The 26,076-nt window shown below is 50.5% G+C and overlaps 2 protein-coding genes across 8 annotated transcripts; both read left to right on the top strand.

Annotated features, from left to right (window-relative positions):
• Positions 1-907: 907 nt before the first annotated feature.
• On the top strand, positions 908-7,099 carry LOC119939999 (lymphocyte antigen 6E-like). Its single transcript, XM_038760072.1, has 3 exons — positions 908-971; positions 2,313-2,414; positions 6,873-7,099. Exons 1-3 carry the CDS (start codon positions 908-910, stop codon positions 7,097-7,099), a joined length of 393 nt encoding a protein of 130 aa, XP_038616000.1.
• Positions 7,100-11,579: 4,480 nt separating this feature from the next.
• GPIHBP1 (glycosylphosphatidylinositol anchored high density lipoprotein binding protein 1) lies at positions 11,580-25,585 on the top strand. Of its 7 annotated transcripts, none has more exons than XM_038760508.1 (5): positions 11,580-11,605; positions 20,476-20,586; positions 21,388-21,501; positions 23,791-23,910; positions 24,974-25,585. In XM_038760508.1, the coding sequence occupies exons 2-5, from the start codon at positions 20,511-20,513 to the stop codon at positions 25,198-25,200; spliced, it is 537 nt and encodes a 178-aa protein (XP_038616436.1). In that variant the 5' UTR covers positions 11,580-11,605; positions 20,476-20,510; the 3' UTR covers positions 25,201-25,585. The 7 variants fall into 7 exon arrangements, with proteins under 7 accessions (XP_038616436.1, XP_038616437.1, XP_038616434.1 ...); XM_038760509.1 differs by having other exon boundaries at positions 11,586-11,605; positions 20,479-20,586; XM_038760506.1 differs by lacking the exon at positions 11,580-11,605 and adding an exon at positions 11,616-11,688 and having other exon boundaries at positions 20,479-20,586.
• The last annotated feature ends 491 nt before the right edge of the window (positions 25,586-26,076 follow it).

Genomic DNA, 26,076 nt, shown 5'->3' on the forward strand with positions numbered 1-26,076 from the left:
GGGGATTTCCTGCCCAACCTTAAGAAGAACAGGACCAAGCAGGGGGGTGAAGTGGGGAGGGGAGAAGGGTGGTAATGGGGGCAAGCCCCGGTGATTGGCCCAACCCCACAAAACACCTAGTAAAGGCAGTAGTAATAGCATTAACTGAACACCAATGCACAGTATCAAGAGCTTGGGAAGGTCAAGACAGAGAAGTAACTAATTTCTTGCCCACAAGAAGCTTCCCCTCTAGAAGGGAAAGACAGACAAAAATATTTACAGAGCAATCAAAATAAATACATAATTGGTCAAACATATGTACACAAGTGTTGAGGTGGGTATAAATAAATGCATGCACAAAGAGAAGCAGTGTGGCCTACTGGAAAGAGCATTGTCCCGGAGTTTGAGGATCTGAATTCCAATTCCGGCTTTGCCACTTGTCTGCTGTGTGACCTTGGGCAACACATTTAACTTCTCTGCGCCTCAGTTTCCTAATCTGTAAAACGGGGACTCAATCCCATTCTCCCTCACCCTTAAACTGTGACTCTCAGGTGCGACAAGGACCGTGTCTGACCTGATTATCTTGTCTCTACCCCAGCACTTAGCAGAGTCCTTGGCACATAGCAAGCACTTAACAAATACCACCGTTTTTAATCATTATTATTATTACTACTATTATTTTCTAGAGACTGAGCTAAATTCAGAGGTGGCCCTTTTTCCGCATTTGTTAATTAACCCTGAAATTTATTGGGCTATTCAAATACACTCGTAAGAAGTCCAAATTCTGAAGTTCAAAATCATCCTTAGAGTTTTATGATGCCCTTCTCTTCTTCATCACTGACTAACAAACCTCTCCCTATATAAAGTAAAGAAAGAGAAGGAGAAGCTACACATCCTGATTCCGGTCCTCTGCCGCTCAGAAATCTTAATGGACAGGAAGATGGGGAAATTCCATATCGTTCTGTTGGTGGTCCTGCTGTTGGGGGCATCTGGTGAGTTACCTCCTGGAAAAGGTTAAATGGATGCAGGGCAGAAAACATAAGCAGGATATGTTGGTTGTGGACCAATCCATAGGCCAGTGGCTCCTGTTGGTTAAGGGATGTAAAGGGAGAAGTTAGGGATGTTAAAAGGTCCATCTTTTAGGGGTCTTCTCCCCCATGAACAGATATTCCACAGGTCAGGTGAGCTGGAGGGGCCCTAGGCTTTAGTCTGGAGCTCGGGGTTTTGTTGGTGTTTGTTATATTGTATTCTCCCAAGTGCTTAGCACAGTGCTCTGCACACAGGAAGCACTCAATAAATGCAGACTGACTAACTCTTTCTGATGGGAGGAGAGAGAACTAACAGGTCCAGAAACAGGATGGCTCTCCTCAGCTCCTAGGTTCCCAGGGGAGGGAAATCAGTCATAACTTTCAGCCACAGAAGGTCAAACCAGTTGGGGATCTCAGAACCAAGGGTCCCTGGAGAAACTGAGGGGACTTGGGCTGCCCAGTGGGGTCTTATTTCTAACCTAGATTTTCCTCCATGACTCAGTGGTCTCCCTGGAGGCTGAAGCTGGAGGGTCTTCTGGGTTCAATCAATACCTGGGGCTCCTCTGCCCTGGGGACAGAGTGGTTGGTTGTAGAGGTGGGCAGGGGAGGGGAATGGTGGATAGCCCTAGAGCTGTTGGGGAGTCAGTCAGGAAGAGGGAGAAACAATCACCTTTGGAGATTCCTGGGAAAAATTCATTCTGACCTGAGTTAAGGGGGCTGTGCTGGGGATGACCTAGGAGACCCCCCAGTCTGCTCTGAGATGGGCAGGTTCCTGGTGGTTGAGGCCCCCAGGGACCCCTGGAGTCAATCAGCTAACAGGAATTCTAGGGGCAAAAACTGAGATCCACGTGGCTTGAACTTTTTCCCCACCAGAGCTATGGGTCTGCAGGTGGATTGGGGGCAGGGGGCTAATGTTTCCTCCCCACTTCCTCATGACTTCCTTATTGACCAGCCAGAAATCAGAGCTTTCCTGCTGCACAAGGTCTGTTTTGACCACCCTCTTCCTCCCCAGTTGGCGCTTCCTCCATTCCACCGCTGTTCTGGGATGGGACCCCCGCGAGCCCTGATCGGGAGCAGGGGCTGGAGCGGGAATCTAGAAGCCCTTTCATCAGAGTCCCCCCCACCCAACTCTCCAGGAGTTAGTCTGGGATGACCAGGGTGGTTTGAGGGCTATTTTATTCACTTTATCCTTCTCATTTTCAGCTGACTAGGTCCTGAAGGACAGATGAGTCCTCCCATCAGCAAAATCCCCTTTCCCTGGACCAGTCTTCTAACATTGCGTTGTTTTGTGTTTTCCACTCCCAGCACACTCACTGAGGTGCCACTTTTGCCAGTCATTAGGCTCTGACTGTAAAAATGCAATAAGCTGTGCGCCCAATATGAAGGCATGCATCAGTGTGTATCAGGGTAAGTTTTTACCCTTCTGAAAAGGAACTGGGTAACTCACTAATTGTGCCTTTGGGTTGCTCTCTCTTTCCCTCTGCTCCCCCCATCCCCACCCCCATGGCTCAAACCTCAGACTCCATGCTCTGTCTCAATCTCTCATGGATTTTGTCTCTGACTCCCTCTCAGCTCATCTCTGTTTCATCATCTCACCATCTTGGCCTCTCTTTCAGTCTCAAGCCTCTTCTTGGTAGTGTCAGTCTCTCTTGGCTTTAATCTGGTTCATCCTTTGTCTCTCCATGTCATGTGTGTAAGCCATATGTACGTGTATGCATGTATGCGTTTATTTATTTATTGCTTTTGTTAAGCGCTGACTGTGTGCCAAGCACTGTCCTAAACCCTGGTGTAGATACAAGATAATTAGATTGGACATAGTCCTGGTGCCTCTTGGACTAGGATTTAATCTCCATTTTACCGATCAAACTGCGGTTCAGAAAAGTGAAACAACTTGTCCAAGGTCCCACAACAGGCAAGTGGCAGGGCCAGGATTAGAACCCAAGTCCTCTGACTCTCAGTCTTGTGGTCTTTCATTTAGGCTATCTCGTTCCCATTTCGGGTGCTCTTGGGTTTCTGGATGTCCGATGCCATCATCACTTCCCTATCTGTGTGGGTCCTCACTCCCTGTCTGCCCGGGTGAGTCCTACCCCCCGGTCAGTACGTACTTGGAGGGCAGGGATGGTGCTGACTTTGTTGGACCACAGAAAAAGAGAGGGAAAAGCAGGGTCCACAGGCCCTAGGCAAAAGCAGCCAATTAGATGGCCAACTGGCCAATCCAGAGGCATTCTTTTATTTTATTTTATTTATTTTATTTATTTATTTTATTTTGTTAGTATGTTTGGTTTTGTCTCCCCATTTTAGACTGTGAGCCTACTGTTGGGTAGGGACTGTCTCTATATGTTGCCAATTTGTACTTCCCAAGTGCTTAGTACAGTGCTCTGCACACAGTAAGTGCTCAATAAATACGATTGATGATGATTCTCCAGGATGCCAACCTTGCACAGCCTATGGCCCCAACCTAGCATTTGCCAGTCATTTATTCATTCATTCATTAACTCAGTGGCCTAAGGTGAGTGTCTTCTGTGTGCAGAGGCACAGCCTGCAATAAAGGTAAAGCATAAAGTCCCTGCCCTCAAGATGCTTGTAAGCAATGGAGGAGACAGGCAGATCTTCACTGGGATCGGAAGAAGCCGTATGACCTGCTGGAAAGAGTTCAGGTCTAGAAGTCGGAGGCCTTGGATTCTAATCCTGGCTCCGCCACTTGGCCTGCTGTGTGACCTTGGTCAAGGTACTTAACTTTTGTGTGCCTCAGTTTCCTCATCTGTAAAATGAGGAAACCACTCCTCTAAACTCTCCAGTGGTTGCCCATCAACCTCCATATGAAGCAAAAACTCCTCACTATTGGCTTCAAAGCTCTCCATCCCCTCGCCCCCTCCTACCTCACCTCCCTTGTCACCCTCTCCAGCCCAGCCCGCACCCTCCGCTCCTCTGATGCCACTATCCTTCTCCCTGGGCCTCCTTCTCGCCTGTCCCGCTGCTGACCCCTGGGCAACATCTTACCTCCGGCCTGGAATGCCCTCCCTCCTCAGATCTGCCAAATAATCACACTTCCCTCCTTCAAAGCCCTACTGAAGGCTCACCTCCTCCAGGAGGCCTTCCCAGACTAAGCCCCTTTTTCCTCAGCTCTCCCCCACCCATCGCCCCGACTCGCTCCCTCTGCTCCACCCCCCTCCCCACAGCACTTGTGTATATTATATATATACATCAAAACAAGTAAACAGACATTAATATAAATAAATAGAATTATAGATATGTATATAAATAATTCTATTTATTTATATTAATGTCTGTTTACTTGTTTTGATGTATATCTATATACATATAATTCTATTCATTTATATTGATGCCATGATGCCTGTTTACTTGTTTTGATGTCTGTCTCCTCCCTTCTAGACTGTGAGCCCCTTGTGGGCAGGGACTGTCTCTCTTTGTTCCTGAATTGTACTTTCCAAGCGCTTAGTACAGTCCCTGGTGGTCTAGTGGTTAGGATTCGGAGCTCTCACTGCCGCAGCCTGGGAAACTTCTAGACTGTGAGCCCACTGTCTTCTAGACTGTAAGCCCACTGTTGGGTAGGGACTGTCTCTATATGTTGCCAACTTGTACTTCCCAAGCGCTTAGTACAGTGCTCTGCACACAGTAAGCGCTCAATAAATACGATTGATTGATTGATTGATTGCTCTGCACGCAGTAAGTGCTCAATAAATACGATTGAATGAATGAATGAATAAAATGAGGATTCAATACCTGTTCTCCCTCCTACTTAGACTTTGGGTTCCATGGGAACTCAACTTATAGAAGCAGCATGGCTCAGTGGAAAGAGCATGGGCTTTGGAACCAGAGGTCATGGGTTCAAATCCCCGCTCTGCCAATTGTCAGCTGTGTGACTTTGGGCAAGTCACTTCACTTCTCTGGGCCTCAGTTACCTCATCTGTAAAATGGGGATGAAGACTGTGAGCCCCCCGTGGGACAACCTGATCACCTTGTAACCTCCCCAGCACTTAGAACAGTGCTTTGCATATAGTAAGCGCTTAATAAATGCCATCATCATCATTATTATTATGTGAGTCAGGGACTGAGTCCAATCTGATTAAGTTATATTGGCCCCAGTCCTTAGGACTGTGTTTGACACATAGCGTGCGCTTAACAAATTTAATGAGAGTAATAACAATTCATCATCTATAATCATCAGTGGTATTTATTGAGCACTTTCTACGTGCAGAGCACTGTACTAAGCACATGGGAGAGTTCAACAGAGTTGATAGACACATTCCCTGCCCACGCTGAGCTTACAGTCTAGAGGTGGAGGTATCAGGTGGTGTGGCTTAGTGGAAAAATCACAGGCCTGGGGGTCAGGAGGACCTGGGTTCTAGTCCCAGCTCTGCCACATGTCTGCTGTGCAATCTTGGGCAAATCACTTAACTTCTCTGGGCCTCAGTTACCTCATCTGTGAAATGTGGATTAAGAGTGTGAGCCCCTTGTGGGACAGGGACTGTGTCCAACCCGATTAACTTGTATCTACCCCAGGGCTTAGAACGGCGCTCGGCATATAGTAAGCACTTAACAAGTATCATAATTATTACTGGCATCACTGGGACCCGGGCACTGTCTCTGAAATGTCCTCACCCTACCGTGGGGTTTGTCCTGGTCAGGGAGGAGCTGTGAGCCACCAGGCCTTCATTCAGTGTGTGGGGATCAGGTGGGAAGCCAGTGCTGCCAAAACTCTACCCACAACTCGGGCTTTGGAGTCAGAGGTCATGGGTTCAAATCCCGACTCCGCCAATTGTCAGCCGTGTGACTTTGGGCAAGTCACTTAACTACTCTGGGCCTCAGTTACCTCATCTGGAAAATGGGGATGAAGACTGTGAGCCCCCTGTGGTACAACCTGATCACCTTGTAACCTCCCCAGCGCTTAGAACAGTGCTTTGCACATAGTAAGCGCTTAATAAATGCCATTATTATTATTATTAACTCACACCCTTCAGTGCCCGCCCTCCCTCCCTCCTCTCCTTCTCGCCCCACTTCCCTCCCCACCTGCTCATTTTGGCGTTCAGCACCAGGAGCGCCACAGAATTTATGGACACATCTGTAAATTCTCTTATTCATATTTATGTCTGTCCACCCCTCTGGACTTTAAGCTCGATTTGGGTTGGGAACGTGTCCACCAACTCTGTTATAGTGTACTCTCCCAAGTGCTTAATACAGTGTCCTCCAGGAGGCCTTCCCAGACTGAGCCCCTTCCTTCCTCTCCCCCTCGTCCCCCTCTCCATCCCCCCATCTTACCTCCTTCCCTTCCCCTCAGCACCTGTATATATGTTTGTACATATTTATTACTCTATTTATTTATTTTACTTGGACATATCTATTCTATTTATTTTGTTAGTATGCTTGGTTTTGTTCTCTGTCTCCCCCTTTTAGACTGTGAGCCCACTGCTGGGTAGGGACTGTCTCTATATGTTGCCAACTTGTACTTCCCAAGCGCTTAGTACAGTGCTCTGCACACAGTATGCGCTCAATAAATAAGATTGATGATGATGATGATGATGTCCTGCACACAGAAGAGATCAGTAAATGTTACTCGTTGCACCTCAATCTCATCTATCTTGCCAATGACCTCTCACCCACATCCCGCCTCTTCCCCTTCATACCCAACGGACGATCACGCTCCCCACCAAATTTTAAAATCACAACCCCTCCAAGAGACCTTCCCCGACCAAGTCCTCATTTCCTCTTTTCGCACTCCATTCTGCGTCACCCCTGCACCTGGATCTGTTCCCTTTATTCCCCCCTTCCTCAGCACCCACGTACAAAACCATAATCTATTTATTTCTATTAATGCCCGTCTCCCCTAAATGTTCTGATTTTCAGAAATAACGAACGGTTCTGCGACGAGCAAAGTAACGGTGAAAGAGTGTACCATGAATTGTGAGCTCTTTCGATCACAGTCTGCACGGGTGACGTCATTTCTCCAGACGGTCAAGTGCTGCGACAAGGATCTGTGCAACTGGGCCAGCAGTGTGAGCAGCAGCTTTGGGGTGGTGGTCCTGGGCATTGGGGTCAGTCTGACCTGTACCCTCCTCGGGGTCTGGCTGTAAGAGAGTCCTCCAGAAGAACTTTTAACATAATCCTGCCTGTTTTGAGTCCCTGTCCAGAAAGAGCATGGGCCTGGTGTGTGTTTGTGTGTGTTTGGTTTTGGTGTTGGAGGTGGGGGGTGTTGAGGGGAAGGAGGGAAAGTGGAGGGGTCAGTGGGCCTGGGTTCTATTCCCCGCTCTGCCACTTGCTTACTGAGCGATTTGGGGCAAGTCATTTTGTTAGTGAGCTTTACCTCTATTTATTCTGATGACCTGACACCCGTCCGCATGTTTTGTTCTGTTGTCTGACTCCCCCTTCTAGACTGTGAGCCCGTTGTTGGGTAGGGACTGTCTCTATATATTGCCAACTTGTACTTCCCAAGCGCTTAGTACAGTGCTCTGCACCCAGTAAGCGCTCAATAAATGCAATTGAATGAACAAATGAATGAATTTAGACTGTGAGCCCACTGTTGGTTAGGGGCTGTCTCTATATGTTGCCAACTTGTACCTCCCAAGCGCTTAGTACAGTGCTCTGCACACAGTAAGCGCTCAATAAATACGATTGATGATGATGATGATTGATGATGAATTTCACTTCAGTGGTTCTCGATTTCCTCGCCTGCAAAATATGGATTTAATACCTGCTCTCCCTCCCATTTAAACTGCGGGCTCCCTGTGGGTCAGGAGCCTTATCCAGTTTGATTGCACTGTATCTCTCCCAGCACGTAGTGCCTGACACACCGTAAGCCCTTATTCTACAAATGTCATTATTGTTGTGGTTATTATAATAATCATAATAATTTTAAAATGATGTCTTGAACAGGAGCCACTCTTTGTGCAATCAGTGTGGAAGTCCCTGCGCGGCTGGAGGCTAATCTGTGGCATGCAAACTAAACTCTAAGCTCACTGTGGGCAGGGAATGAGTCTGTTTATTGTTATATTGTACTCTCCCAACTAGTACAGTGCTATGCACACAATAAGTGCTCAATAAATACAATTGACTGGCTGGCTGACTGGAGTGGGGACCAGCTCAGGGATCTTTCCCTGCTTCCTGCTCTTTCTCCTGCCTCTCCCCAGCCCTAATTAGGTCCTGTCAGGGATGCAATCAATGCCCTCCCTCCCTCCTTCCCATATTGCTTTCCATCGCGTTCAACGAGGTAGGAAGGAGGCACCTCCAAACACCCTAAGATCAACTCCCAGCAAACACCACCTCCCCCAACTCCAACCCTGTCCCCCAGGTCCCTGTGACACTTTTCCCCTTATTCCACACCTCGCCTCAGGCCCGCGGCTACTTCATCATCAATCGTATTTATTGAGCGCTTACTATGTGCAGAGCACTGTACTACTTGTGTCTACACCTCCAGGCTTGAGGGTGGGACTTTAAGTTTGAACAGAATGGCGTGTTAGTGGTATGTAATTAAGCATCTACTCTAGTAGCACTAAGTGCTTGGGAGAGTACAATAAAGAGTCGGCCTACAGAGTTTGCAATATAACTGGGAAGGCAGACTAAAGATAGTTAAATAGAAATGGAAAGAGAATCGACTTATAGGTGGATAAGTGCTTAAATAGTAAAAATAACTGGTATTTGTTAACCATTCGGAGAGTACAATAAAGAGTCGGCCTAAAGAGTTTGCAATATAACTGGGAAGGCAGACAAAAGATAGTTAAATAGAAATGGAAAGAGAATCGACTTAGAGGTGGATAAGTGCTTAAATAGTAAAAATAACTGGTATTTGTTAAGCATTGGGAGAGTACAATAAAGAGTCGGCCTAAAGAGTTTGCAATATAACTGGGAAGGCAGACAAAAGATAGTTAAATAGAAATGGAAAGAGAATCGACTTATAGGCGGATAAGTGCTTAAATAGTAAAACTAACTGGTATTTGTTAAGCATTGGGAGAGTACAATAAAGAGTCGGCCTAAAGAGTTTGCAATATAACTGGGAAGGCAGACAAAAGATAGTTAAATAGAAATGGAAAGAGAATCCACTTACAGGTGGATAAGTGCTTAAATAGTAAAACTAACTGGTATTTGTTAAGCATTGGGAGAGTACAATAAAGAGTCGGCCTAAAGAGTTTGCAATATAACTGGGAAGGCAGACAAAAGATAAATAGAAATGGAAAGAGAATCGACTTATAGGTGAATAAGTGCTTAAATAGTAAAAATAACTGGTATTTGTTAAGCACAGGTTCATTACTCCATTTATTTTACTTGTACATATTTACTATTCTATTCATTTTGTTAATGAATAGAAAGTCAGGGAGCCCACTGTTGGGTAGGGACTGTCTCTATATGTCTCTATATGTTACAACTTGTACTTCCCAAGCGCTTAGTACAGTGCTCTGCACACAGTAAGCGCTCAATAAATACGATTGATTGATTGATTGATTAATGACGTATGTGCATATAGCTTTACTTCTATTTGCTCTGACGCCTTTGACACCTGTCCACATGTTTGGTTTTGTTGTCTGTTTCCCCCTTCTAGACTGTGAGCCCGTTGGTGGGTAGGGACCATCTCAATATGTTGCCGACTTGTACTTCCCAAGCGCTTAGTCCAGTGCTCTGCACACAGTAAGCGCTCAATAAATACGATTGATGATGATGATGATGATACAAGATTATTAGTACGCAAGACACAGTCCGTGTCCCCCGTGGGGCTCATAGCCTTAATCCTCATTTTGTCGACGAGGGAACTGAAGCCCGGAGAAGACTTCTTTCCCAAGCGCTTAGTACAGTGCTCTGCGCACAGTAAGCACTTAATAAGTACAATTGAACAACCGATCGAATGAATAAATCATCATCAATCGTATTTATTGAGCGCTTACTGTGTGCAGAGCACTGTACTAAGCGCTTGGGAAGTACAAATTGAATAAATGAATGAACGATCGAACGATTGAATGAATGAGGTGAGGAGGTTTGCCCCACCTCACAAACTAGACAAGCGGCAGAGCCAGGATTAGAACCCAGGTCCTTCTGATGACCAGGCCCGCGGTCTAACCATTAGGCCACGCGGCTTCTCCATGTATTCCTTCTCGCAGCCGCCCTCTCCGATAAACTCAAATTCGGCTGATGCCTCCAGGTCGTCAGAGAGGAAATTAGATATTAAACGGGATTCCGGATCGGGGGATAATCGTCGTTTATCAACTGGAAGCGGCCCTCTCCTCCTCCTCTCCCTAGGAAAAAGATTTTGGGAAGTGGGCAATTAGCATGATTGATGGGCTCTGAGGGAAGGGGAGGAGGAAGCCATCCAAAGTGGTTATAATAATAATAATTGTGGTATGCGTCAAGCACTGTACTAAGCGCTGGGGTAGATCCGAGATCATCAGGTCCCATGTGGGGCTCATAGTCTTCTCATCTATATGTCAAATCTATATGTTTCCAACTTGTACTTCCCAAGCGCTTAGTACAGTGCTCCGCACACAGTAAGCGCTCAATAAATACGATTGAATGAATGAATGAATGAATATTATGATTATTATTCTGCAGCCAGACTGCCCTGCGTAAATCCTCGCCAGGGGTTGGGAAATCCATTCACTCATTCGATCGGCTTCAAGGCTGTCCATCCCCTCGCCCCCTCCTACCAGAGGAGAGCACTGGACTAAGCGCTTGGGAAGTACAAGCGCTTGAGAAGCAGTGTGGCCTAGTGGAAAGAGCCCGGGCTTGGGGGTCAGAGGAGGCGGGTTCGAATCCCGCCTCCGCCACTTGTCTGCTGTGTGACCTTGGGCAAGTCACTTAACTTCTCTATGCCTCAGTTACCTCATCTGTAAAATGGGGATTTACAGTGTGAGCCCCACGCGGGACAACCTGATTACCCTGTACCCACCCCGGCACTTAGAACAGTGCTTAGCATTAGAGAAGCAGCGTGGCTCAGTGGAAAGAGCACGGGCTTTGGAGTCAGAGGTCATGGGTTCGAATCCCGGCTCCACCACTAGTCTGCTGTGTGACCTTGGGCAAGTCACTTAACTTCTCTGAGCCTCAGTTGCCTCATCTGTAAAAAATGGGGATTAAGACTGTGCGCCCCACGTGGGACCACTTGATCACATTGTATCCCCCCCAGCGCTTAGAACAGTGCTTTGCACATAGGAAGCGCTTAACAAATGCCATCATTATTATTATAGTAAGCGCTTAACAAATACCATAGTAATAATAATACTGCAAGTCGGCAACATATAGAGACGGTCCCTACCCAACAACGAGCTTACAGCCTAGAAATCCACCCCGGGTGGGGGCTGGTCAGCCCCTGCAGGGTTGGTTGGCTTCACAGGGTCGGCTTTACACACACACTGGGGAAAGAACAACCGCACACAACTGCACAACTGTTGGTTTTGTGGGACCCCCTTCGGAGAGAGCTGTCCAGCTTGGAGCTCCAGGGCGTTCAGAAGAGGCTGGAGTTGCCCGTACCGGCCACCAGAGGGCGCCACGCGCCCCCATCCCGTTGCCATGGGAACGGACCGGGATGCCGTTTGGTTGCAGGCGCGGTCGCCAAGGCGTCGTCGAGGGGGATGCTCTGCCTTACCTCTTTGCCGCAGCAGGTGACTTTACGCCCCGATTTCAGCCTCAAACTTTCGCCATCGGTCACCATACCTGCTTGAGGGGTCCCTGGAGCACGGTTAAGGTACCGAAAACCTAAAGGAAAAAAAAAAATAATAACAATCAATCAATCAATCGTATTTATTGAGCGCTTACTGTGTGCAGAGCACTGTACTAAGCGCTCGGGAAGTACAAGTTGGCAACCTAGCATCATCATCATCATCAATCGTATTTATTGAGCGCTTACCATGTGCGGAGCACTGCACTATTCTAAGTGCTGGGGTAGATACAAGGTAATCAGATCCTTGTATCAGATGCTTGTACCAGATCTGATACTTGTATCAGATACTGTGTGCTCTGCACACAGTAAGCGCTCAATAAATACGATTGATTGATTGATCATCATCAATCGTATTTATTGAGCGCTTACTGTGTGCAGAGCACTGTACTAAGCGCTTGGGAAGTACAAGTTGGCAACATATAGAGACAGTCCCTACCCAACAGTGGGCTCACAGTCTAAATACCGTAAACATTGTACAACTGCTCTGTGAGCGGTCAACAAAGCAGCAGCAGCATCATCAATTGTATTTATTGAGCGCTTACTATGTGTGGAGCACTGTACTAAGCGCTTGGGAAGTACAAATTGGCAACATATAGAGACAGTCCCTACCCAACAGTGGGCTCACAGTCTAAATACTGTAAACATTGTACAACTGCTCTGTGGAGTGAGCAGTCAACAGAGCATCATCATCATCATCAATCGTATTTATTGAGCGCTTACTATGTGCGGAGCACTGTACTAAGCGCTTGGGAAGTACAAATTGGCAACATATAGAGACAGTCCCTACCCAACAGTGGGCTCACAGTCTAAATACCGTAAACATTGTACAACTGCTCTGTGAGCGGTCAACAAAGCAGCATCATCATCATCAATTGTATTTATTGAGCGCTTACTATGTGCAGAGCACTGTACTAAGCGCTTGGGAAGTACAAATTGGCAACATATAGAGACAGTCCCTACCCAACAGTGGGCTCACAGTCTAAATACCGTAAACATTGTACAACTGCTCTGTGGAGTGAGCGGTCAACAGAGCATCATCATCATCATCAATCGTATTTATTGAGCACCTACTATGTGCAGAGCACTGTACTAAGCGCTAGGGAAGTACAAATTGGCAACATATAGAGACAGTCCCTACCCAACAGTGGGCTCACAGTCTAAATACCGTAAACATTGTACAACTGCTCTGTGGAGTGAGCGGTCAACAAAGCATGTTAAAAAGATAATCAAATTAATTGAAATCTAGGGGATGGCAGATTCTATTATCTTTATAAGTTAATCTTATTTGATGCAAGCAAATTTAACATAATAATGGCATTTGTTAAGCGCTTACTATGTGCAAAGCACTGTTCTAAGCGCTGGGGAGGTTACAAGGTGATCAGGTTGTCCCAAGGGGGGCTCGCAGTCTTAATCCCCATTTTTACATCTTTTAGACTGTGAGCCCACTGTTGGGTAGGGACTGTCTCTATATGTTGCCAACTTGGACTTCCCAAGTGCTTAGTCCAGTGCTCTGCACACAGTAAGCGCTCAATAAATACGATCGATTGATTGATTGATTTACAGATGAGGGAACTGAGGCCCAGAGAAGTGAAGTGACTTGCCCAAAGTCACACAGCTGACAACTGGCAGAGCCGGGATTTGAACCCACGACGTCTGACTCCAAAGCCCGGGCTCTTTCCGTTAGAGCCACGCTGCTTCTCTGAAAAGCTTCTGTAAAAAAGAAAAAAGGGGGTTCAGCTGAGGGGCCGGTGACTCTCAGTGGATTCATTCATTCGTTCAATCGTATTTCTTGAGCGCTTACTGTGTGCGGAGCACTGTACTAAGCGCTTGGGAAGTACAAATCGGCAACACAGAGAGACAGTCCCTACCCAACAACGGGCTCACAGTATAGAAGGGGGAGACACACAACAAAATAAGTAGACAGGTGTCAATGCTATTATAGCTGTGTACTACATCATTACTACATACACAAAACATCATTACATACGGAAGCAGCGTGGCTCAATGGAAAGAGCCCGGACTTGGGAGTCGGAGGTCATGGGTTCCAATCACGGCTCCGTCACTTGTCGGCTGTGTGACTTTGGGCAAGTCACTTCACTTCTCTGTCCTTCAGTTACCTCATCTGGCTTGTTGCTCTCCTGCTTCCTGATTTCGGGTCTGGATCCAAGGGGAGATTTCTGTCGTCTTTTGTAGCCAGATCCGTGACTCAATCCCACATTCCCTGGGACTCACTGATGAATCCGGCGTCAACACAGAAGAATGGCCTAGTCAGCGGAGAAAGAGGAGGAGGAGGAGGAAGAGGAGAAGGAGGGAAAGAAGAGGGCGGGGGAAGTCAGGGGCCGGCAGCCATGGCAGCCCCCCAGATCCCCCAGGTCTGGTTCGGCCTGCTGTCGTCCATCCCTGATTTCCTGTGGATGGGAGGAATGGCCTAGTCAGTGGAGAAAGAGGAGGAGGAGGAGAAAGAGAAGGAGAAGGAAGAGGAGAAGGAGGGAAAGAAGAAGGCTGGGAAAGTCAGGGGATGGCAGCCATGGCAGCCCCTCAGATCTCCAACGTCTAGTTCGGCCTGCTGTTGTCCATTCCTGATTTCCTGTGGATGGGAGGAGTGGCCTAGTCAGCGGAGAATGAGGAGGAGGAGGAGGAGAAAGAGGAGGAGGAGGAAGAGGAGAAGGAGGGAAAGAAGAAGGCTGGGGAAGTCAGGGGATGGCAGCCATGGCAGTCCCTCAGATCCCCAAGGTCTGGTTCGGCCTGCTGTCTTCCATCCCCGATTTCCTGTGGATGGGAGGAATGGCCTAGTCAGCGGAGAAAGAGGAGGAGGAGGAGGAAGAGAAGGAGAGAAAGAAGAGGGAGAGAGAAGTCAGGGGACAGCAGCCATGGCAGCCCCCCAGAGCAGTGTGGCTCAATGGAAAGAGCCCAGGCTTGGGAGTCAGACATCGTGGTTTCTAATCCCAGCTCCACCACTTGTCAGCTGTGTGACTTTGGGCAAGTCACTTCACTTCTCTGTGCCTCAGTTCCTTCATCTGTAAAATGGGGATGAAGAGTGTGGCCCCCTGTGGGACAACCTGATCACCTTGTATCCCCCCCCTCATGTAGGACAGGGCTTCACACATAGTAAGCGCTTAACAAATGCCATCATTATTATCCCCAAGGTCTGGCTCGGTCTGCTGTCTTCCGTCCCCGATTTCCCCTCAACCTTTCCTCCTAGTTCCCACAGGCCGGTGCCGGTGTTTTGGCTCCTGCAGGCCCAGTCCCGGCCCCGGCTTGGCCCCGGTCCCAAGACTAGCCAAGACATGGAGCTTGAATCCTGAAGCTTCAACAGCTGCTGGCCCTGCTGACCCCACTTCCCAGTGCTCCTGCAGGCGGAAGAGCAGCTTGGAGAGGCCCCGCTTCTCCGAGCACCGGCTGCAGCTGGCATAGGGCTGGCATCAGGCTTCTGGGGGCTAGTTCTGGGTTCTTTGGGGGCTGGCATCAGGCTGGCACCAGGCTCTCGGACACGGGCACCAGGCTGGCATCGGCATTCCGGGGGCTGGGTGGCTGCGCAGCGTGGCTCAGTGGAAAGAGCACGGGCTTTGGAGTCAGAGGTCGTGGGTTCGAATCCCAGCTCCCCACTTGTCAGCTGTGTGACTTTGGGCAAGTCACTTCACTTCTCTGGGCCTCAGTTACCTCATCTGGAAAATGGGGAAGAAGACTGTGAGCCTCACCTGGGACAACCTGATCACTCTGTAACCTCTCCGGCGCTTAGAACGGTGTTTTGCTCAAAGTAAGCGCTCAATAAATGCCATTATTATTATTATTATTATCTGGTGGGGAGGCAAGTCTGGTCTCTGAGGTGACCTCACCTTTCCTCCAGTCACAGCCAGCCGTAACGGCCACACTAACCCCTTCCTCCTCACTCACCGACAACATCCCACTCTGCTCACTGACCCCCAGCTCCCCACTTCTTTGATTCCTCCCATTCCAGTCACTGACGACTCCCAACAGCTCCCCTATCCCTCCCACCCTCCTCACCTGCCTCTTCCAACCCACTCACTGACCCCTCCCTCCCAACTCAGCCCTCTGCCCAGGGAGTGCCCAGAACTGGCTGGCCCCTTCAGTATTATTCACCCCAATAACCACCTGTGCCCCCCCACCATCTCTCCTCCGTCACCCTCGGCTACTGCATGGGCGGAGAAGAAGAGCCCTATATGGGGGCGGGGGCTGTCATTGGGAAGCCCAGCTGAATAAAAGGTTTCCAGCCCAACCTGGCTTCCCTGGGAAGCTGGGGAGTCCAGGGAGGGTCCTGGGTTGCTGTGGATCTTATCTGATGCCGGCTTGGATACAATGTGCACTCAAGGCCAAGAGTCTTTTGATGGTTGATGACTTTTCCAGCTCAGCTGGGGGCAGATATTTTAAGCTCTCGAGGAAACGCAGAAACTGGGCAATTCTGCCGCTGGCGAGCGAGCCGGTTGGTCCTCTACAAGGTGTTTCTCCGCCAGCGGAGGGAGGAGAGGCCCTGCCCACCCCTACGGTCAATCTGCCATCCCCCTGCTCCGGCAGCTGGAGCCAAGAGGAGCCGGGGCGCTTGGAGGCTCGCGCTGGTAAGTCCGACCCTTCAGGGAGGCTGAGGGCTAGATGAGAGGTCACTCCGGTGTCAGGCTACGATATCTAGGTTCCTGGTTGCCGTTTCCCAATTGACATCCTTACTCTGGCTGTTGGGGCTACATTCTGGCAGTGAGGGCGTTCATGGGATTCCTTCCCGTGGGGTCTCTCCCACTCATGCTCCCCATCTGTCTCAAGCAGAGGGGCCGTTATCCAGTCAATTCTGATCCCGAGTCACTGACCACAACTTTCCGGGCTACTCACACAGGCTCACAGGCCTGGCTAAAGCCTCGGCCTCCAGGGTTGGCCAGGGGCCTACTGAAATTGGGAGCCAGTGTGGAGAGTGTCGGAGGGAGAGCAGAGAGGGCAGGAGGAGAGGAGGGGAAGGAGAAGATGAGAGGAAGGATGGAGGGGGTGGGAGGGAGAGTGGAGCAGGTGGGAGGGAGAACAGAGGAGGTGGAAGGGAGAGAGAAGGATAAGAAGCATGGCGTAGTGGATAGAGCACGGGCCTGGGAATCAGAAGGTCATGGGTTCTAATCCCAGCTCCCCCACTTGTCTGCTGTGTGGCCCTGGGCAAACCACTTCACTTCTCTGGGCCTCAGTTACCTCATCTGTAAAATGGGGATGAAGACTGTGAGCCCTGAGAAGGACAGGGACTGTATCCAACCTGGTTTGCTTGTATCCACACCAGCGCTTAGTACAGTGCCTGGCACAGAGGAAGCGCCTAACAAATACCATAATTATCATTAATTATTATAAAATGGAAAACAAGGAGGAGGTTTGGGGCTCGAGAAGTAGGGATTCAAGAGGAGAGGGTCTTCCAGATTTCCCTGTGATCCTCCCTCGTTCTGCAGTCCAGGGACCCCAGAGAATCTCTAATCAATCGATCAATGGTATTTATTGAGTGCTTACTATGTGCAGAGCACTAGTTGAAATGCTTGGGAGTGTATAATAGAACAGAATTAGAGGACATGTTCCCTGCCCATAACTAGTTTACAGTCTAGAGCAACAAAGCAACTTTTCCTTTTCCAGGCTTAGGTGAAGCTGACCTGGAAACTCCTGTGGGACCCAGGCCATTGCTTTCACGGCTGCTTTCTGGGCCCAAGTTTTCTCTCGAATATGATCATGGTGTTATTTGTTAAGCCCTTACTATGTGCCAAGTACTTTGCCCAGTTCTGGGGCTGATTGGACACAGTCCCTGTCCCACATGAAGCTCCTGGTCTAAGTGGGAGCGGGGAACAGGTATCTACAGGTAAGGAAACCGAAGCCCAGAGAGCGTAAGATCACACAGCAGGTAAGCAATAGAGGCAGGACTCAACCCCGATCTCCAACTTCCATTCATTCATTCATTCAATCGTATTTATTGAGAACTTACTGTGTGCAGAGCACTGTACTAAGTGCTTGGGAAATACAAGTCGGCAACCTATAGAGGTGGTCCCTACCCAACGACAGGCTCACAGTCTAGAAAGAGGAGACAGACAACAAAACATGTAGACAGGTGTCAAAATCGTCAGAATAAGTAGAATTATAGCTCTATGCACGTTATTAACAAAATAAACAGAATGGTAAATAAGTACAAGTAAAATAGAGTAATAAATCTGTACAAATATATACAAGTGCTGTGGGGAGGGGAAGGAGGTGGGGGGGATAGGGAGGAGGAGAGGAAAAAGTGGGCTCAATCTGGGAAGGCCTCCTGGAGGAGGTGAGCTCTCAGTAGGGCTTTGGAGGGAGGAAGAGAGCTAGTTTGGCAGATGTGTGGAGGGAGGGCATTCCAGGCCAGGACATGGGCCGGGGGTCGATGGTGGGACAGGCGAGAAAGAGGCACAGTGAGGAGGTTAGCGGCAGAGGAGTGGAGGGTGTGGGCTGGGCTGGAGAAGGAGAGAAGGGAGGTGAGGTAGGAGGGGGCGAGGTGATGGACAGCCTTGAAGCCAAGAATGAGGAGTTTTTGTTTGATTCGTAGGTTGACAGGCAACCACAGGAGATTTTTTAGGAGGGGAGTGACATGCCCAGAGCGTTTCTGTACAAGGATAATCCGGGCAGCAGAGTAAAGTATAAACTGAAGTGGGGAGAGACAGGAGGATGGGAGATCAGTGAGGAGGCTGATGCAGTAATCCAGTTAGGTTAGGATGAGAGATTGAACTAGCAAGGTAGCGGTTTGGTTGGAGAGGAAAGGGTGGATCTTGGCGATGTTGTGGAAGTGAGACCGGCAGGTTTTGGTGACGTATTGGATGTGTGGGTTGAACGAGAGAGCAGAGTCGAGGATGACACCATGGTTGCGGGCTTGTGAGACGGGAAGGATGGTAGTGCCATCTACAGCAATGGGAAAGTCAGGGAAAGGACAGGGTTTGGGAGGGAAGATGATGAGTTCAGTCTTGGACATACTGAGTTTTAGATGGCGGGCAGACATCCAGATGGAGATGTCCTGAAGGCAGGAGGAGATACGAGCCTGGAGGGCGGGAGAGAGAGCAGGGGCAGAGATGTAGATTTGGGTGTCATCAACGTAGAGATGATAGTTGAAGCCGTGGGAGCGAATGAGGTCACCAAGGGAGTGGGTGTAGATGGAGAACAGAAGGGGACCAAGAACTGACCCTTGAGGAACCCCTACAGTAAGGGGATAGGAGGGGGAGGAGGAGCCCGCGAAGAAGACTGAGAATGAACGGCCGGAAAGGTAAGAGGAGAACCAGGAGAGGACAGAGTCTGTGAAGCCAAGGTTGGATAGCGTGTTGCGGAGAAGGGGGTGGTCAACAAATACAACAATTATTGTTATTATTATTATTGTTATTTTGTGGAGGAGGCAGAAGTTAATGATGGCTAGATTATCCGTGGTTTTCAGTTATCCATGAGGATCTCTCCTTTCCTCACCGGCTTTAGAAACAGAGGCTCTAATCCCGGCTCCGCCCTGTGCCTCCTGTGTGACCCCGGGCAAGTCGCTTAACTTCTCTGGGCCTCGGTTTCCTCACCTCTAAAACGGGGGATTTAATCCCTGTTCTCCCCCCACAGTTTATACTGTGAGCCCCGGGTGGGTTTACAGGTGCGGTCAGACTACATCTGACTTGATGGTTCTGGATTTACCCCAGTGCTTAGTACAGTGCTTGACACAGACTAAACCCTTAACAAATACCATTATTCTTACTGTTGTCCTTACGGGCCTCCGTCAGTCAACAACCGTGACTCATTCTAGACTGTGAGCCCGCTGTAGGCAGGGACTGTCTCTATCTGCTGCCGAATTGTACCTCCCAAGCGCTTAGTACAGTGCTCTGCACACAGTAAGCGCTCAATAATAAATACATATTTACTATTCTGTTTATTTTGTTAATGTACATTTAGCTTTCATTCTGTTTGTTCTGACGACTTGACACCTGTCCACATGTTTTGTTTTGTTGTCCGTCTCCCCCTTCTAGACTGTGAGCCCATTGTTGGGTAGGGACCGTCTCTATAGGTTGCCAACTTGGATTTCCCAAGCGCTTAGTACAGTGCTCTGCACACAGTAAGTGCTCAATAAATACGATTGAATGAATAAATACAATTGAATGAATGAGTGAATGAATGAATGAATCTGTTCCCAGGGAACAGAGATAACAGAGAGTGACCTGACAACATTCTGGAGTGTGGGGGTGGAAAGACAGGAGATTGTCCGCCCCCCGATCCCACCCCCTCGTACAAAATGGGATGATGAGCATGATGTGAGAGGGGACAAGGTACTTAACAATAACAACTGTGGTATTTAAGCGCTTACTATGCACCCAGTCCTGGGCAAAGTGCCGAGAGCGTTAAGATCCAATCAGATCAGACACAGTCCCTGTCCCACACGGGTCTCCTAGGGTTGCGGCCTGCCAGCAAAGCTGCCGAGAACTACAGGAGTCCGGGCTGAGCCCACCTGCAGGGCTGGGGGGCCGGATGAGGTCGGCCCCCGCCCTGTGGAGATGGTCAGGGAGAGACATAAGCACCAGGAGAAGGAACAACGTGGACCAGAACAACCTCCATCCTGCCCCATTGCCCTGACCTCTGTCCCCTAGCTCAAGGAGGGAAGCACATGGTTTAAGCCAAGCCCAAGGACAGGCCAAAAAAATCCATTGTTCCCAGCAAAAGCTGGCGGGAAGCCTGGGGCAATCAAGGTTTGGGGCCTCTCAGAGAGAGAGAGAGAGGCTCTTCCCTTGCCTGCCTCTCCCCACCCCCCTCTGAGTTCCCACAGGCTCCAGAGACCCCCAGACTCCTGGGTCTTTCTCTGCCCTCCAGCAGACCAGCAGACCCTGTCCGCGAAGCCCCCAAGGATGAAGGCTCTCGCGACTGCCCTGCCGACCGCCCTGCTGACCGCCCTGCTGACCACCCTGCTGTGTGCCGCGCAAGGTGAGGGCAGCCTTACCGAGAGTGCTGTGGGAACCGAGGCTCGGTTGGCAGCCCCCCTCTTTCCAGGGGTTGGGGAGGGTACAGGATGTTGGGGAGGGGAGCCGGAGCGGACAGGATGTTTTCAGAGGATGAGCCCATCTGGGCTGGATTGGGACCAGAAGTCCTCTCCGGCCTGAGGGTTTCTGCATCTAGACAGGGGGCCCAAATTGAAGTCCCCTATTGGGAGGGGAAGGAGGAGGTGAGCTTAGACACCTGTTTTTTATTCCTTTTGGGGCAGGGGAGTGGGTACGCCTCCTCCTTATCCCCCTCAAATGACCCCTGGGTCCCTGACCCTGGGAGAGTACGAGAGAGCCCAGTGGTCTTTGTCCGGGGAGAGTGGGAAACAAGAACCAGGGAAAAAGGCATCACCAAGCCCTACCCTCCTCAACTCCACCTCCTCTCCACACCTGCCGGCCTACGGAGGGCTATCATGGAGGGTGGGGAAGGAGAAAAAGAAGATAAGATGCCACCTGAAGCAGCAGCACGCTGGTGCGGCGCACAGGGTGGCATCCACACCCTTCTGCTTGGCTGCCGGCCGCTCTCCCCTGTCTGATCGGCCCCGCTCGAAGGCAAATGAAAAGATATACCAGTGCAGGAGAGCAGCGGCCCCTTTCCCCTTCCTTCTGGGGTGGCACGGGTCCTTAGTGTGACTCTGCCGCTGCCCCTCTGGGGCACAGTGGCCATCGTGGGTGGCAGGGTGGGGCTGGGGGGAGACGTCGGAGCCGTCCGGGCTGGGAGGTTTACGGTCCAGGGGTCTGGCAGGGGCTGTCAGCAACGAGGTGGGGCCTGACAGGCCGGAGCCTGAGGACCTGGAAGAAGAGGAGAATTATGACGACGACTATCTGGAGTACGAAGCACCGGTGGAAGGAAACAGAGGTATCCCCGGAAGGCAGGGGAAGGATTGAGGATGGACCCCAGGAAGGGCTGCTAACAGCGGGGAGAAGTCCCGTCACTTCTCTGTGCCTCACTTCCCTTGTCTGCAAAGTGGGGATTCAATGCCTGTTCTCCCTCCGACTTGAATTATGAACTCTATGTGCTACCTGATTATCTCGTACGTACCCTAGCGCTTAGTACGGTGCTTGGCACATCGTAAGAGAAGCAGCGTGGCTCAGTGGAAAGAGCCTGGGCTTTGGAGTCAGAGGTCATGGGTTCAAATCCCAGGCTCCACCACTTGTCAGCTGTGTGACTTTGGGCAACTTCTCTGGGCCTCAGTTACCTCATCTGTAAAATGGGGGTGAACACCGTGAGCCCCACGAGGGACAACCTGATCACCTTGTAAATTCCCCAGCGCTTAGAACAGTGCTCCGCACATAGGAAGCGCTTAATAAATGCCATTAAAAAAAAAAGAGCTTAACAAATACAAGAACAAAAGCGAGGGAATGCTGGAATTAGGAATTGAGGGAGCCTCGTTCTCACGGTCTTCTAAAAGAAAGACTGACTTTGCACTTCTAAGTGGGGTCGGTGTGATCTTACCTGGAAGCAGGGGCCTAATCCCATTATAATAACAATGATGGCATTTATTAAGCACTTACTATGTGCAAAGCACTGTTCTAAGCGCTGGGGGGGGGAATACAAGGTGATCAGGTTGTCCCACGAGGGGCTCACAGTCTTAATCCCCATTTTACAGATGAGGTAACTGAGGCTCAGAGAAGTTAAGTGACTTGCCCAAGGTCACACAGCAGACATGTGGCAGAGCCGGCATTCGAACCCATGACCTCTGACTCCAAAGCCCGGGCTGCATCCAAATCCCATTGGCCCCTCCAGGCTGAGCTTTCTGGGAGTTTGTCAGTTTGGTGCCCCGTGGGGCAGAGCCTAGCTTAGTCCGGGATGTCTGGTGTTCCCAACACCTTTATGGCTCCAAACTCCTTTTTGGGAGGTGTCTGAGGGATGCCTCCCTATCTGATCCCTAACCCTCTCTTCCCTCGAGGAAGGAGTGAGGAGGAGGAAGGCTAAACTGGCAAAGCAAAGCACTCTTGCTGATGAGATGGACCCCTGGCCTCGAGCAGGGCCCCAGGATGCCATCTGATCCATTCCCCTGTCTCCAGGAGGGTGAGCAACTAGTAATAATAATAATTGTGGTATTTTTAATGGCATTTATTAAGCGCTTACTATGTGCAAAGCACTGTTCTAAGCACTGGGGAGGTTACAAGGTGACCAGGTTGCCCCACGGGGGGCTCACAGTCTTACTCCCCATTTTACAGAGGAGGTAACTGAGGCACAGATAAGTTAAGTGACTTGCCCACACAGCTGACAACTGGCAGAGGCAGGATTTGAACCCATGACCTCTGACTCATCCAAAGCCCATGCTCTTTTCACTGAGCCACGCTGCTTCAGGCCCTGTATTAAGCACTGGGGCAGATACAAGGTAATTGCGTGGGACACAGTCCCTGTCCCACTTTGGGTTCACAGTCTTAATCCCCATTTTCCAGATGAGGTAACTGAGGCCCAGAGAAGGGAAGTGACTTGCCCAAGTTCGTACGGCAGACACGTGGCAGAGCCAGGAATAGAACTCAGGTCCTTATGACTCCGGGCCCGTGCTCTATCCACTAAGCCACGCTGCTTTCTCTGAGGGCGGACTAAACCGACCAAGACGGATTGGTGCCTGATATTTCCTGAAGAGAGCTCCAGGGACAGTCCCCCGTTCCAAGATTGGAGCCTACCAACAGTCAGGAAATGCTTCCAAAGGAAAGCCACTTCCTCTAGTTGGTCCTCGGATCCCGCAGAAACAACTTAGAGAAGCAGCATGGCTCAGTGGAAAGAGCCCGGGCTCTGGAGTCAGGGGTCACGGGTTCGAATCCCGGCCCTGCCAATTGTCAGCTGTGTGACTTTGGGCGAGTCACTTCTCTGGGCCTCAGTTCCCTCATCTGTAAAATGGGGATTAAGACTGTGAGCCCCCTCCTGGGGGACAATCTGATCTCCTTGTAACCTCCCCAGCGCTTAGGACGGTGCTTTGCACATAGTAAGCGCTTAATAAATGCCATAAAAACTGGTCAATCTCCCCCTTTGTGGAGCAGGACTGAGCTTGGCGCTCAGGATGAGATAGGGGGAGGCTCCCAGCCCCCAGAAGGCAGGGGCGGAGGTGGAGGGAGGTCTTGGCTCAGACTGGCTGGGGTTGGGGGGAAATAATGCCCCGTCTCGTCTCTTCCCTACCCCCCGGCCCTGCAGGCAGCAACCTGAGGTGTTACACGTGCGAGTCCCAGCTCAGCAAAGAGTTCTGCCTCAACGACACTCCCTGTCCACCTTCCAGCAACTACTGCAAAACCCTCGTCTCCTCGGGGTTGACAGGTGAGCCCCTGCCCCTGGAGTGATCCCCAGCCCCCCTGGATCCTGGATAAAACCCAGCCCTCAGGGAGGGTCAGTCCAGCTGGAAAAGGGGAAAGCAGCGCTCGATCTCCCTGGCTGGAGCCAAGGTCAGGGACGTTGAGCTCAACTGAGTGACCTCCCCTCCTCCACAGCCTCAGTTTCCTCGCCTGGAAGATGGGTTCCCGGGTCCCAGTGACAGCCTTCCAGCAAGGGAGCAGGGGAGAAAAAGGACAGAGGGACTGGTGCGGGGGATCAGGAGTCATCATCATCATCAATCGTATTTATTGAGCGCTTACTATGTGCAGAGCACTGCACTAAGCGCTTGGGAAGGACAAATTGGCAACATCTAGAGACAGTCCCTACCCAACATTGGGCTCACAGTCTAAAAGGGGGAGACAGAGAACAAAACCAAACGTACTAACAAAATAAAATCAATCAATCAATCAATCAATCAATCGTATTTATTGAGCGCTTACTATGTGCAGAGCACTGTACTAAGCGCTTGGGAAGTACAAATTGGCATCACATAGAGACAGTCCCTACCCAACAGTGGGCTCACAGTCTAAAAGGGGGAGACAGAGAACAGAACCAAACATACCAACAAAATAAGTAGGATAGAAATGTACAAGTAAAATAAATAAATAAATAAATAAATAAATAGAGTAATAAATATGTACAACCATATATACATATATACAGGTGCTGTGGGGAAGGGAAGGAGGTAAGACGGGGGGATGGAGAGGGGGACGAGGGGGAGAGGAAAGGGGGAGAGGAAAGAAGGGGCTCAGTCTGGGAAGGCCTCCTGGAGGAGGTGAGCTCTCAGCAGGGCCTTGAAGGGAGGAAGAGAGCTAGCTTGGCGGATGGGCAGAGGGAGGGCATTCCAGGCCGGGGGATGACGTGGGCCGGGGGTCGATGGCGGGACAGGCGGGACAGATATGTACAGTCAGACAGTCTTACATTCACCGTTCCCCCAACCCTATCTCCAGGGGTGATGGGTTGGGTTCCTTCGGAGGGGTCCCCACTTGTCCGCTCTGTGCCCCCACAGATTCTGGGCACCTGACCACCTACTCGATGTGGTGCGCGGATGCCTGTGAACCACTGACGAAGACCGTCCACGGGACGTTGGTCATGGTGAGCTGCTGCTCCAGCAGCCTGTGTGGAGTGGAGGGCCTCGACAAGGAGGAGAGGGACGGGGCTGCCGCCATGCTCGGGGGGAGTCTGGCCGCCCTGGGGGCCAGTGTCCTGCTCAGCCTGCTTGGGGCAGGGCTCTGAGGCAACGCCGGGTAGAGGGGAACCCCTGCAGCCCCTGTTCACCGCCCCATCTCTGCAGACCTGGCATCCCCACCACAGGCTCCATCCTCCCAGACCAGCTCATTCTCTCTCCCTGCATCCCGCAACTCCGCTTCCTCCATCCCCACCCTGGCGACCCCAGGGTTGACCCGGCACTGGTCCTGGTGGGATCTGGACAGGCAGGAGTCCGAGGAATCCGGGAGGCTGGTTTCCCGGGAATGGCAGCACACGCTCAAACTGACGTGACCCGACGCTCTCCCAGCCCCCCCGCCTCCGCTCCCCAACCACACCCTGGCCGGAGATGGAGGCAGGGGGATCGGCCAAGCACCAAGGCCTTTGCTGCAGTCAATAAAGGTTTCGTTTCTGAGTTAGCCGTCAACCCCAACAGACCCGGTTGCCTGGGAATGCCTCGCCACAGGACCTCCCTCTCCAGGTGTCCTTTCCCTCAGCCCCACCCTAGGGTCGATTGTCTCTTTTGAGCAGTGGACACTTGCCCATTCTGCCCAGAAGATGAAGTCACTTGAGCAGCAAGCCCTGACCTGGGCACTGAGCAGATGGACAGAGGGAGGAGGACCAGAAAAACCCCCACTGGGCCCCGGTACTGAGGGGAGGGACTGAGGGAGGAGGGGAAGAGGTGGCCCTGGCTTTGAGGAGCTAAGGATCTGAAAGCAGAAAATGAATCAACTCAGAAAACCCCTGTTTGAGCCCAACAACGAACTGAAAAGTTTCTCCCGGCTACCACGGGGGCCCCAGATCATTCCCAAGTACGTACACACGCCGGGCCTCAACTTCCCCTAGCCAAGAGGTAAAAGTGAGAAGACCCACCCAGAGAGAAGAGGTCTCCAGGCAAGGTGGCCC

Source organism: Tachyglossus aculeatus, chromosome 18 (assembly GCF_015852505.1).
Source record: "Tachyglossus aculeatus isolate mTacAcu1 chromosome 18, mTacAcu1.pri, whole genome shotgun sequence".
Classification (NCBI taxonomy): Eukaryota; Metazoa; Chordata; class Mammalia; order Monotremata; family Tachyglossidae; genus Tachyglossus; species Tachyglossus aculeatus.

What these genes read in the sequence shown, in the direction of transcription:
- GPIHBP1 (XM_038760502.1), top strand. Translation starts at nt 16,010, where the DNA reads ATGGTTGATGACTTTTCCAGCTCAGCTGGGGGCAGATATTTTAAGCTC. An exon ending in ACCGGTGGAAGGAAACAGAG is followed by an intron (nt 21,502 to 23,790) that starts GTATCCCCGGAA and finishes CCGGCCCTGCAG; the next exon opens with GCAGCAACCTGAGGTGTTAC. An exon ending in CGTCTCCTCGGGGTTGACAG is followed by an intron (nt 23,911 to 24,973) that starts GTGAGCCCCTGC and finishes GTGCCCCCACAG; the next exon opens with ATTCTGGGCACCTGACCACC.
- LOC119939999 (XM_038760072.1), top strand. Translation starts at nt 908, where the DNA reads ATGGACAGGAAGATGGGGAAATTCCATATCGTTCTGTTGGTGGTCCTG. An exon ending in CCTGCTGTTGGGGGCATCTG is followed by an intron (nt 972 to 2,312) that starts GTGAGTTACCTC and finishes TTCCACTCCCAG; the next exon opens with CACACTCACTGAGGTGCCAC. An exon ending in ATGCATCAGTGTGTATCAGG is followed by an intron (nt 2,415 to 6,872) that starts GTAAGTTTTTAC and finishes TCTGATTTTCAG; the next exon opens with AAATAACGAACGGTTCTGCG.